Source organism: Lepus europaeus, chromosome 4, assembly GCF_033115175.1.
Source record: "Lepus europaeus isolate LE1 chromosome 4, mLepTim1.pri, whole genome shotgun sequence".
Lineage (NCBI taxonomy): Eukaryota > Metazoa > Chordata > Mammalia > Lagomorpha > Leporidae > Lepus > Lepus europaeus.
The window spans coordinates 43,191,109-43,204,101 of record NC_084830.1 but is presented as its reverse complement, the minus strand read 5'-3'; the positions used below and the strand labels follow the sequence as shown (position 1 = coordinate 43,204,101).

Here is a 12,993-nt window from a genome sequence, read left to right as displayed (position 1 = left end):
TTTCCTCCTCCTCCCTCAAGGTCCCATCAAAGAAGTCCCAGATTTGGTCATCTCTGATACAGTGTTCTACAGATTTGCGTGTGTGTATAGGGACCTTTTCTTGTTTCTCTAAGCCTTGATTCTCACTTTGGGGAAATCAGAGAAAGAACAACAATGATTAAGTCCCCACCAGAAGATGACTGGGACCTCCAGGTATTATTCCCCTCCGTCTGACAACTTCAGTCTGCACTTTTAGACATACCTGGATTTGGGGGATAACTTTTTCTGATCTTTTGAGCTTCATAAGGCATTCAAACATAAATCTTGGCATTTGAAGCTGCTTTCTCACCAGTGTCTCTAGTCTGGTATGAACCAGGATTTATTCAGAAAAGTCTTTCACTTACTCTTGCCTAGGACTAACCCCTCTCTCCCTTGGGTACAGTACTTACTTTTTTTTAAAATTTTTTCATGAGAGGTCTTTTGCCATTTCCTTTGAGCTTGTTATTGAAGTCTTTTCACCGTGTAGCCCTTCTCAGATACACATTCCCTCAAAGTACTCAATGTGCCTCACATGTCCAAGTTCCAGGCTGATGGTACTAACTAGGTCTTTGTGTCATATTTGTTTTTTTAGGAATACTTGGAAGTTTCTTTCTTTCTCTCTCTCTCTTCAGTTATGTTTGAAGGAATCCTGTTCCTGAAGGCCTGTGTAAGGTTATTTTAAGATTTTATTTATTTATTTATTTATTTGAGAGATAGAGTTACAGAGAGAGAGTCTTTGATCCACTGGTTCACTCCCCAGATCGCCATGACGGCCAGAGCTGGGCCAATCTGAAGCCAAGAGCCTCTTCTGGGTCAGCCACAGGTGTACAGGAGCCCATGCACTTGGGCCATCCTCCACTGCTTTCCCAGGCCATAGCAGAGAGCTGGATCTGCAGAGGAGCAGTCAGGACACAAACCAGCACCCATATGGGATGCTGACACCATAAGCAGAAGTCTAGCCTACTATACCACAGTGCCGGCCCCCAAAGCTATTTTTAAAACTACAGATTGCAGCTCATTAGTGGGTCATAAAATAATGTATCAGGTTGTAACTGCAATATTAGTAAAGTAGAAAATATCAGTGTGATAATGACAAATATCATATGATGCCACTTAGATGTAATACCCAAAAGTAGTCAGATTCATAAAGAGAAAAACGGTAATGGCAGTTGCCAGGAGAGGAGAGTTATTCTTTAATGGGTATGGAAGTTCAGTTTGGGAAAATAAAAAAGTTCTGGAGGTGGATGGTGGTGGTCTTAATGCCACTGCAGATGTGCGTGTGTGTATCCTATCACAATAAAAGCTTAATATGTGCCATATTTTCAGAACACCTTTGCCCTTCTGTTCTATATGTGTTACAGGGTTACAATAAAAGTCTGTTTGTTATTTGGGATTAGGGGTAAGACATTTGAAAAGTGATAGCCCTCAGGAGTAGAGAAACATGGTGTGGCAGGCACACACATCATCCCAGGGTCCTCTCTGTCCTTCAGCTCTGGACTGGGATGGGCAGAGCAGTGTTAGTGCTGTAGACAGGAGAGAGTTGTTGTGAACCAACACTGAAGGATAGGGCCACACTCAGATGAATGTGACAGTGCATACTGTGAAATCACTGAACATTCAGTATTCAGTAACCAGTGTGGTGCCTTTTTTGCCAGCAAGAAAAAGAAGGATGGATTATTTTCTGTTATTGAATGCTGGACATTGTGTGCTAAGTAGTTTGTATTCAGTATCTTAGTTAATGCTTGAAAAATAGGTCTGACTCATGAAAACCTACAAAAGTATAAACTCATTGGTAAGCACACAAATGAGAAAGTAAATCAAACCTTATCATTGCAGTCACCAAACCACAAAGATTAACTATAAGAGAGGAAGAAAGTATCAAGGTATACAAAATAGTTAGAAAACAGTGAACAGAACAACAGAAGTAGGTTGGTACCTATTAATAAACACCTTGAATGTAAATAGGTTAAATTCCCAAGTTAAAGGATATAGACTAACTAAATGGATGAGAGCCAAGACTCAGCTGTATGCTGCCTACAAGAAACTCCCTTCAGACACACATTAAATAGTGATAAAGGAATCAATTCAGATAGGATATAACCATTGTAAGCATGTATATACACCACTGGACTACCTAGATGTGTAAATCAAATACTCATATCTAAAGAAAGGTAGAGACTCCACTGTAGTTTTAAAAATAGCCTTGGGGCCAGCACTGTGGTAAAAGTTGGGGACCTCAGCACCGCACTTGTCAATGGACAGGGCATCCAGACAGAAGATAAACAATGAAACACTGCTGTTAAATTGTGCTGCAGACCAAATGGACTTACCGTCTGAAACACTTCTTCCCACAGCTGCAGAAGACGCATTCTTACCGTATATGGAACATTCTGCAGAACAAACCCTACATTAGGCCACAAAACAAGTGTCAACAGATTTTTTAAAATAAAAATCATATTTTCTCAGACCATAGTGAAATAAAAATAGTACTTAACCAGAAGAACTGTGAAAATTAGACAAGTGCATAGAAATTGAACCACATGCTTCTGCCAAGTCAGTGGATCCCTTTCACCACTCTTACAACAATGCCTGGGAGTGCTACTCAGGGCAGTCAAGTGAGAGAGAAATAAGGGCATCCAGATTGTAGAGGAGGAAGTCAAATTGTCCCTGTTGCAGTTGACGTGACCCTATATATGGAAACACTAAAACCTCCACCAACCCACCAAAACAAACAAACAAAAAACCCTGTTAGTGCTGATAAATGATTTCAGTAAAAACGCAGGATACAAGATCAGCTTGCAAAAAGCAGTAGCATTTCAATACCCTAATAATAAATCAGATGGAAAAGAAATCAAGAAAGCAGTCCCATTTACAATAACAGCTGTAAGAACTGGAGAATACCTCAGAATAAATTTAAACAAAGAGGTAGAAGAGAATGAAGAGACCGCTAAAAAGTAGGAAGTCATCCAATGGTCATGGATTTGAAGAACTAATTTTTTAAATGTCCATTCTACTCAAAATTAATCTACAAATTCAGTGCAAGCCCTGTCACAATACCAATGACATTCTTGAGAAAAATAAAATGGGAGAAAATATTTGCAAGCTGTCAGCTGATGAGATGAAAGAACTCAACCCAACAAATATCCTCCCACACACACATCCAATTTAAAGAATGGGAGAATTATCTGAGTAGACATGTCTCAAAAGAAGATACACAAATGGTCAACAAGTATATGAAATACCATCACACCACAGTTAGAATAGCTGTTAACAAGAAATACAACAGATGTTGGCGAGGGTATGGAGAAAGGGGAACTCTCAAAACCTGTGGATGGAAAAGTAAATCAGTACAGCCCTCATGGAACAGTTTTCTCAAAACATCTAGAACTAGAACTACCATGTGATCCAGCAGTCCCCCGTGGGTAGGTAGATATCCAAAGGGAAAGAAGCCAGGATGTCAGGGAGATGCCCGTACTCCCTGTGCCTAGTGTAGCACTGCTCACAACAGCCAGGGGATGGAGTCAGCCTAGGCGCTCCGTTGCTAGATGAATGGAAAAGAGCATGTGGTTACCCATACACAGTGGCATAGTACTCAGCCATAAAAAACAGTGCAGTCCTGTCATTTGCAGCAACACGGATGATCCTGGAGGACGTTGTGTTAAGTGAAACAAGTCAGCACAGAAAGAAAACTGCAGATTCCCACTTACATGTGAAAGCTTAGAAAGTTGATCTCATAGAAGTAGAAAGTAGAGTAGTGATTAGCAGCGGCTGGAAAGGGGAGGAGGGAACAGAGGGAAGGGCGTGGTTGACGTGCACAAGGGTGCAGTTGGGTGGGAGGAGTAACTTGGGATGATCCACAACACAGTGAGGTCATGGAGAGCAGTTAACTGTGTCTCAAAGGAGCTGACAGGATTCAGAATGTTTCTAACACAAGTGACAAATGTTTGAGGTGATGGATATGCTAATTAACCTGGTCATTATATGTTGTATCCATGCATTGAAATATCACACTGTACCCGAGAAGTATGTACAGTTATGTGTGTCAATTATGAATAAACATAAGTTAAATTCTCTTTAGAGAAAAGTAGGTCTGATTCATATATTCATTTTACGAATGATAATATGGAGATTTAGCAGATGAAGTTAACTTTCTCAGTATTATAATATAAAGAATAACAGTGTGCTTATTTTAATATAGGTTCTCTCACCCTAGTCATTTTCTGCTTAATCTCTGTTACATAATAAAACTTATTTCCACATAGAAGTCTAGAGAGAAACTCGGGACTTTGTAATCAGGTCAGATCATTGTTTACTACCTGTGTGCTCTAGGTGTTCCCTGGAGAGTAACACTCAGGAATGGGTTTTTAGGGATTAGGCCTGAGTCCCCACAGTGCCATTAAGATGGACTCAAACTGCGTCCACACATACTGGACACTCCTTACTGAAAGGATTACTCCCCTTAGGGACAGCCTTGTGTGGTAAGGGGTTAAGTCGCTGCCTGCAGTGCGTGTGGGAAAGCAGCTGAAGATGGCCAAAGTTCTCAAACCTCTGCACCCATGTGGGAGACCAGGATGAAGCTCCTGGTTTCAGCTTGGCCCAGTCCCAGCCAGTATGGCCATTTAGGGAGTGAACCAGCATGAGGAAGATATCTCTTTCTTCTCTCTGTCTCTGTCTCTCTCTTTCTCTCTCTCTCCCCCTCTCTCTTTCCCCCTCTTCCTCTCCCTCTCCCTCTATAACTCTGCCTTTTAAATAAATAAAATAAATCATCTTTAAAAGAAGAAGAAGAAGTGCCGCCCTCCTGTAGGTCATGGAAGACTGCTGGGAAGTAAACTCTGTGCTAAAATGCAGGTGTTGACATGTAAAACTCCTGCCAGGTTCTCCACTATTTAGACTATTTCACTGTTGTGAAAATTTGAGTTTACATCGAAACTTGCAGATATTTGAACAGACTACTGAATCTTGAGTTCTGTTTACTACTTTTTGAGAGTTCTTGCATCTAGAATCCATTAGCCAAGCATGTTAAAAGTGAACAGAACCAGAGAATTCTAAGAACAATGTTTGGAAAATATTTTGAGAAAAGGAGAAGTTTTGAAATACAATATTCTACTTTACTTAATTCTCTTTCTGCCTCTAATGAATCTCATAAAGTATATTTTTACTCTTCTATCTGAATCAAATAAAAGTCTTATTATCATACCTAAGGAAATTATACAGCTGTAGCTACTATAAGTCTGTAACAGAGCTTTTGCTCCTAAACATTTAGTTCTTTCACAACTAGATCTTTTTAATCCTTATGTAAAAAATAAACATATAGATGGTACTTTAGTTATACATAGTATGGAATTAAGAATATAAAAAACCTATATATGTACTAATTCAAAATGAAAATATATTCAGATTATATATACAGTATCAATTTTGTGTTTAAGAAATGTTTGGTTTTGATATTACTCCTATTTTCAAACATAAGTTTTTGAATATAGAGTAGCCTGGTAGCCATTTTGTCAAGATTTTTAAGGTTGAAGGAGTATTGCTAACCATGTAAGTTTGATTTTATGACTCAGGGGTTACTATGTATATGTATCTAAAAATATCCCTTAGTAACCATTGATCTGTGCATTTAAATTTAGGAAAAATGGATAGTCAGCTTGTTTTAAATAAAGATTGTGGTGCAACCAGTTAAGCTACTAGCTGAGACTTCAGCATCCCATATGAGCACCAATTCAAGTCCCAGCTGCTACACTTTCAATCCAGCTCCCTAATAATGTGCTGGGAAGGTAGCAGAAGAAGGCCCAAGTGTTTGGGCCCCTATCATCTACGTGGGGGACCCATATGGAACTCCAGGCTCCTGGCTTCAGCCTTACCCAGCCCCAGCTGTTGCTTTTGGGAAGCAAACCAACAGATGGAAGGTCTCTTTCTCTCTCTCTCTCTAAAAAATAAATAAATAAAATTTTAAAAGAAGATTGTGGCAAATACTCATGGTATTTTAGCAACCTATTCCAATATGTTGTAATGTCTTATTCTCTCAAGAGATAGAAAAATAAATCTTGGAAAATTTCTGTGTCAAAAATTATAGTTGGCAAGAAAAATGCTTCAGATAAAATGTACTCGCTCTTTTAACACTGATCTCAGTAGAACACTCGCCTGGATTTTTAATAATATTTTGACTAACATTATACCCTATTTCTAACCACTTATTTAGTATAAGGGAAAGAGTTCAAATGTGTAAAACACATGTATAACTAATATATTTTTGCTCTCTAAATAAATAGAAGCTTTCATTTTACCTTGCCAATGAAACATTTTATTTGTAACTCTGTAGATAAATTCCTCGAAAGTTATTTGGATTCGTGTGCCCATTTATAGATGTTTTAAGAATATCCTTAGCTGTATTTTTGTACATGGCCTTTCAGTCAATAACATACGGCCCCAGAGTTTGTTTTCTTTGTGTGCAGTGGAGATTTGCTAGCACTGCAGTAAATTCCACCACGTAACTGAAAACTCTCTGAGGTTACAGAACTCAGTAAACACGTTGGAATGCCCCTAGCTTTCATTTCACCAGCCCTCTTCACAACCTCTTTAAAAACTTTGCCGAAGATTCACACCTCTGAGTGGATCCCACAGGATCCACTCCACGCCATTCTGAGTTCTTCCGAAGTCTCCACTCTGGCAGCACTTCGGACTTCCCTGTTCCTGGGTGGTGGCTCTGTTTTGTCATGTTTATAGATGTCTGCATAGTGAGCATCACCAGTGAGACCGTGAGTTCTTTGAAAAACCAAGGATTGATTTCTTTCGTTTTTCCTGTCATGGTTCTCCCTAGGATACTGGAAATCACAGTGTGTGTTGTCCCGGTTCCTCTTGGGTTTGGAAGCCAGGCTACCATAGCTACAGAACAAATGTCAGATTGGAAAGAGGGTGGAAGACAGACAGTGGGGAAAGGCAGCATGTAGTCAGCAGCCATTGTGGATGTCTTCCTTTGTATGGTTGCCTTAACTATTCATTTTAATCAGATTTTATTTGTATAAAATTCTGTTAAGAAGATGGGCCAGTGAAGAGGGGACCTCATGCAGTGTAACTGTCCATCGGCCTTGCATTCTTGTGGGCATGGTCGTAACTTCGATGGCACCTACCATGGTCTTCAGTGAGGGTTCAAAAGAGCGTTGGCTCACTCATGGGAATTTACTGGAGAAATGAAATAAAGGTGAACACTGATAATGAATCTGGAAGTATTGGGGTTTCTGAGCAGCAGAGTCATACCTGAATTGTTCTGGTCTTGTCCAGAAGTTATAGGAGATATGGATAGAAGAAAATTGGATTGGAAGTAGGTCAGCTAACCTAGGAGTTAAGGAAACCTTTGAAAGTTTTCTGCCAGGGGCTGGCACTGTGGCATAGCGGGTAAAGTTGCCATCTGCATTGCCAGCATCCCATATGGGCACTGGTTCGAGTCCCAGCTACTCCACTTCCAATCCAGCTCTCTGCTATGGCCTGGGAAAGCAGTAGAAGATGGCTCAAGCCCTTGAGCCCCTGCATCCATGTAGAAGACTCCGAAGAAGCTCCTGGCTTCTGGCTTCAGATCAGCGTAGCTCCAGCCATTGCAGCCATCTGGGGAGTGAACCAGTGGATAGCCTATCTCTCTCTCTCTCTCTCTCTCTCTCTCTCTCTCTCTCTCTGCGTCTCTGTAACTCTACCTTTCAAATAAATAAATAAATCTTAAAAAAAAAAGTTTTCTGCCCACAATTCATAGAAAATAATCAACAAGAACTTAATTGTTAAAAGCAACTAATTTTGTGAATTAATATTGATTTGATAATATATTGATTATAGGATTTGTGGTGCTAGCTTTAAAAACCCTAATAGAAAGACATTTTACTTATGTGATATTGGAAATGTAGGCAATTGAACTTATTTTATTACTTTTTTCCTATAGCTCTGCAAGTGAATCTGGTTCTCAAAGCACTTGTGATCAACTTGTAACTCCAACAGCCCTGGCTGCCTGTACCAGAGTCGATTCCTGTTTTACTCCATGGTTTGTCCCGTCTCTTTGCATTTCCTTACAGTTTGCTTACCTGGAATTCCATCTTTGTCATCACCTTGATCAACTGGGCACAGGTACTTTTTACTTTAGCTTCAGAATAGCATCCACTTAATACATACTCTTTTCTTTTGAATACTTCTAAGACACAGTTCATCAACTTTTAGCCAGATAATTTATTCTCAGGAAATATAAAGTGAGCACTGGCAAAGTTACTCTGAAGCTGCTCTGGTACAACATGGAGACCCCTTACTTTCCAGCCAGGTTAAGGATGTGTTATGTGAGTTACCAGTGGTACTAAGTGGACATGTTTTTGCACGCTTCCTATTGATAGTCTTCAAGGAAATTACAAAAATGCAGGTATTACTATTCCAGTTATGATCTTAAGAAAATGTATCTGGTTTTCTCTATCTTGAGACACTCCTTTAGTGGCAACTAGATTTCAAAAGTAGATGGTGTTGCCTGATTTCAAAAGTATGAATGCCTTCTATAAAAGATGGGCAAGGGCTTGGGCCACCGTAGTGTAGTGAATATAGCCGCTGCCTGCAGTGCCAGCATCCCATGTGGGTGCTGGTTCGAATCACGGCTGCTCCACTTCCAATCCAGCTCTCTGCTATGCCCTGGGAAAGCAGTTGAAGATGGCCCAAGTGCTTGGGCCCCTGCACCCACATGGGAGACCTGGAAGAAGCTCCTGGCTCCAGATCCACGCAGTTTCTACCATTGCAGCCATCTGGGGAGTGAACCACAGATGGAAGACTTCTCTGTCTCTACCTCTGCCTCTCTATAACTCTGTCTTTCAAATTACTAAATCAGTCTTTAAAAAATAAAGAGAGACTTGGGCACATTCTCAAATCAAAGTATTCAATTTTTTTCCAAGTCTAGAAGGAATACAATTAAATTTCTCCACACACTGAAAATGAGCTTTTACAAATTTGCTAGTGTTACTTGAATAATTATTTCTAAAGCATTATATTCTATGCCAAACCTTTTCTAGAAAGGTTTTCTTAGAAAAATTTTGGTTCAGGTATTAGGTTTTCAACCTACATGTAATGGAAAAAGGGGGAAAATCAGATTAAAACCAAACACAGCTGCTGTTAAGCATCTTGCCTTTTCAGCAAAAATGGAGTTTAACCTGCTTTTCCTAGCTCTCTTTGAGTCATGTTTTTGTTTTTAAGATTTGGTTGGTAGATACAGAGCACTCCTATAAAAACTCCTCTTGATGGTTACCTCTTCGTTTTATTTGTTGTGTTTTGTGATAAAATATTTGTCTTTGAAGGAGAGTAATGTTATATATCTAAGAGGCCTGATTGAACAAAACAACTTTATTTCCAAGTATCAAATAGTAATTGCAAGATTGCGATATCTTAAAAAGTGTTTGAATTTATTAAATTTCAAATATTAAATCCAGTAACCAAAAAGTAGATAATTTAAATGTCCATTCACTATTTCCTAAGTACTGGCTCCTCTTAATTGCTCTTTTTCTCATTTGTTTTCTCAACAGCCTCACCGCAGTACCTACAACCATTCATTTCTGATAAAAACGTGCCGTCTGAATTAGAATATATGATTGTGTCCTTCAGAGAGCCACACATGTATCTTAGACAATGGAGCAATGATTCCATGAGTCAGGAAATCCGGTTCTCGGCTCAGGCTGACTGTAGGCTGCTGGAGTGCAGAAATGTTACGATGCAAAGCGTGGTGAAGCCCTTTGGCCTCTCTGCACAGATCGCAGTCTCCAACCATGTGACAGCAAAGCTGCTGGACTGCACCGTGATGATGGACTCCGTATTTGTAAACTTTGGACAGCATGTAGTTCATTCTCTAAACACTGCGATACAAGCTTGGCAACAGGTATGCACATTCCAGAGCACTCTACAATTTGGCCACATGTGATCTTGTATTAGGTAATATATAGCATTGCTTTTAATAGTAAGTTAAATACACAATGCAGAAGAGAATGCAGAATTTGATAGGCATTGTAATAGTGGGGGCGGGGCCTTCCCTGGTCTGGCAAAGTGATGCAAGTTATTTTTTAAAACCTTTGGAGGATATGGGTTCTCTACACATGCATCAGAGATTATGCCCACATTTTTGTGACTAATGTACCACATCTGTATGGAAAGTAACAAATTCCAAGAACTTTTTTTCTAAGTATTGTGGCTTTTGTTTGCCAAAGTTTAAACTTAGCTATGTATCAGAATGTCTGAGTGTCCACTGCAGAAATGGTGAGCCTGTGTGATCCTTTTCTGATAACAGGCATTCCAGATTTTCAGACCAAAAAACAGTCAGGTGAAATATGTGAATACAATATAGTCTTAATTTTTCTTGTACTCGCCTTATTTCTAACTCACTAAAAATACTAGATAATGGGTTTTTTGGATCAGTTAAAGACTCTTCACTATTTTAGTAGTTTGTTACTGTATCTCATCAGAAATTAGCCATACCTAAGAAGAAATGAAGTATAAGCCTAAGCAAAATGGCATATTTAAAAGAGGAAATTTGTCTGTGTCTACGAGCATGAAAATAATATTATAGAATGTTAGGATGATATGTTTAGAAATTTAAGAGCAACAATAAAATCAAAGGGAATCCAGACAGGGAGCCAGGACTTTCTGTCTCCATTCTTAAGTTCATTTCCTAGGGGACTAAAGACACAAACCTAGGCCTCTGATAAAAACCAAATTAAAGTCCAAGTCTCCTTAAAAAAAAAAAAAAAGAAAAAGAAAAATTTAAGAGCAAATCACTTCTGCTTTCATTACTGATTCTTAGTGTTAGAACGTATTTCTTTCAGATTTGTGTAGTTATTTAAGCTGGGACATTTCCTCACATTCCCTGTTTGTATGTGCATGTGTGTGGCGCTGGCTTCCCCAGGAGAAATGGGCCTTCATCGTCCACCCTGAACCTCTTCTGGGGCTGGAGCAGTGGGGAACCATGGGGGAGAGGCTTTAGTTCTCTAGCTTAAAAATTTTGATGGAACTAAATAAAAACAATTTTGAAAGATTTTTATGGAAACAACTTTAGAATTGTTATAGAAATAGATTTTTTATAGAATAAATAGTTCTTAAAAAGAATTTTTAGTTCACTAACTTAAGATTTTTTATGGGAATAAAATTTAATGTTTTCTTTATATGTACGAAGACCTATACAAAAACTAAGGAATTAATTACCTAACATGGCCCTACAATAGAAAAGAGAACGAAGATAACACATCTGTTTTATATTTTAAAAATCTTTTTTAAGGGCATTCCATGGTTTTCTTGTTGCAAAGGACATGCGTAAAATAAGAGCTAGTGTGATCTAAATCTTTGCAGCTGGTTCGAATAGCAATGTGAAAAAAAGCTCCATGGGTCCAATTTCTGTTTTTTTGTCATATTTTGAACAATGCATTTAATACAAAACAAACGTAGAAAATATAAAAGAGTCATTGATAGAACATTTAAACCCAGGATGTTTTTGTCTTGGTATCAGAGCCATTATAAGAGGACTCGTGTGTAACAACTACTGCAAAATGGCCTTCAGAAATATCAGTTTCCTCCCAGGGTAAAAATATTCTCTTAGACACAGCTATACATATACATAAAATATGGTGCATAAATATTTAAATGTTTTAAACCACATCAGAGTGCGAATGAATGACTGGCTAACACAGTGCCTTGAAGGAATATTCTGAGTTTTTTTAAAAATGGAATTGTGTATTTGATTAAGTAGAGCCATATGTCACGTAGCATATTGCTGACAGGTACATTCTATGAATAGTTGTTTCTGATTTATACAGGGATTTGGCAATGTTAACATGAGCCACAAGAGGATACACTTCTGTAATTGTTGCTGTAATTTTCTTGTTTCCTCCCATGTCAAGGGTACTTGCCACCAAGTTTTAATGTGGTAGGCATCTAACCCTGTTGTATTCTAAAGTAAATATCAAGAGTACTGCTTTGAAATTTTTGGACATTTGACATTGAAATGAGCTGATAGAGGTTAATTAAGTTCATTGTTTCTAAGCTATTTTGAATGTGGTTTATCCCCTTTAGAGAGAAGTTGAGTTTCCCAAACTTGGATTTTATTGTGCGTACAATGCTCACACACAATATAATTGTTGCCAGTGAGAAATATGAATTTAATAAGCAGATAAGGAATTTGAGTTCACATATTTCTTACTGGATTCATATCGGAGATAAGTCATTTTTACCAAGTGTGGATGGACCAGACAGTTGAAACATGAAACAATTTGGCCTTCCACTGGTCAAGATTAAAAGCCTTCATCAGTGTCTGAGTTCTCTGGTTGTAGATTTTTTTTTAAATAAATGGTGACTGTTTTGTGAAACCGGATTAAGGACCCAAAATGCCACTTGCACTTTGCTTTATATCTCTAACACATTCTTAGATGTGGACCAATTAGCATGTTAAAGCTATTTTACACGTGTGTGTCTTATCTAACTCAAAAATAGTATCTCTGTTTACTTACAAATGCCTGTGTAGCATGCCATGAACCTTAGACATGAAGAAGCCATCTTTTAATCCGAATCCAAATGAGCATTCTGAGCTCAGTGTATACGAGCATGCTGTCACATGGGACATGGATGAGTCGTCTATAATATATCAGAATATGAAACATTCCAAGAAGCGCTTACATTTATTTCAGTTATAATGAGCTCCACAGATGAAGGAGCTGTACAGAAACAGTTCCCTGAGGACCCTGAGTATTCTTTAGAAAAATGTAAACAACCCCCTTGTGTTCTTTAATTTACATTTTTTCCTAAAACCCTCATCATTTATTAAAGGTCAGTTTTTGGAGATGAGGAAAGTAATACGATTTTTTCTTCTACTCAGGCTCCATCTGGTAACTTAACCTCTGTGTTTCCAGCAGATTGATCACAATTCATTATGAAAACTGAATTTTAATCTCAGGATGTGTAACTAAGTGGGAGATTGGAATCATATCC

The 12,993-nt window shown here is 38.5% G+C and overlaps 1 protein-coding gene across 1 annotated transcript in view; it reads left to right on the top strand.

Annotated features, from left to right (window-relative positions):
• The window catches only part of VPS13B (vacuolar protein sorting 13 homolog B), a 785,675-nt gene that overhangs the window by 682,859 nt on the left and 89,823 nt on the right, over positions 1-12,993 (top strand). The window contains 2 exon segments of the mRNA XM_062188180.1: positions 7,946-8,127; positions 9,552-9,901. Coding sequence (XP_062044164.1) covers positions 7,946-8,127; positions 9,552-9,901 — 532 coding nt within the window.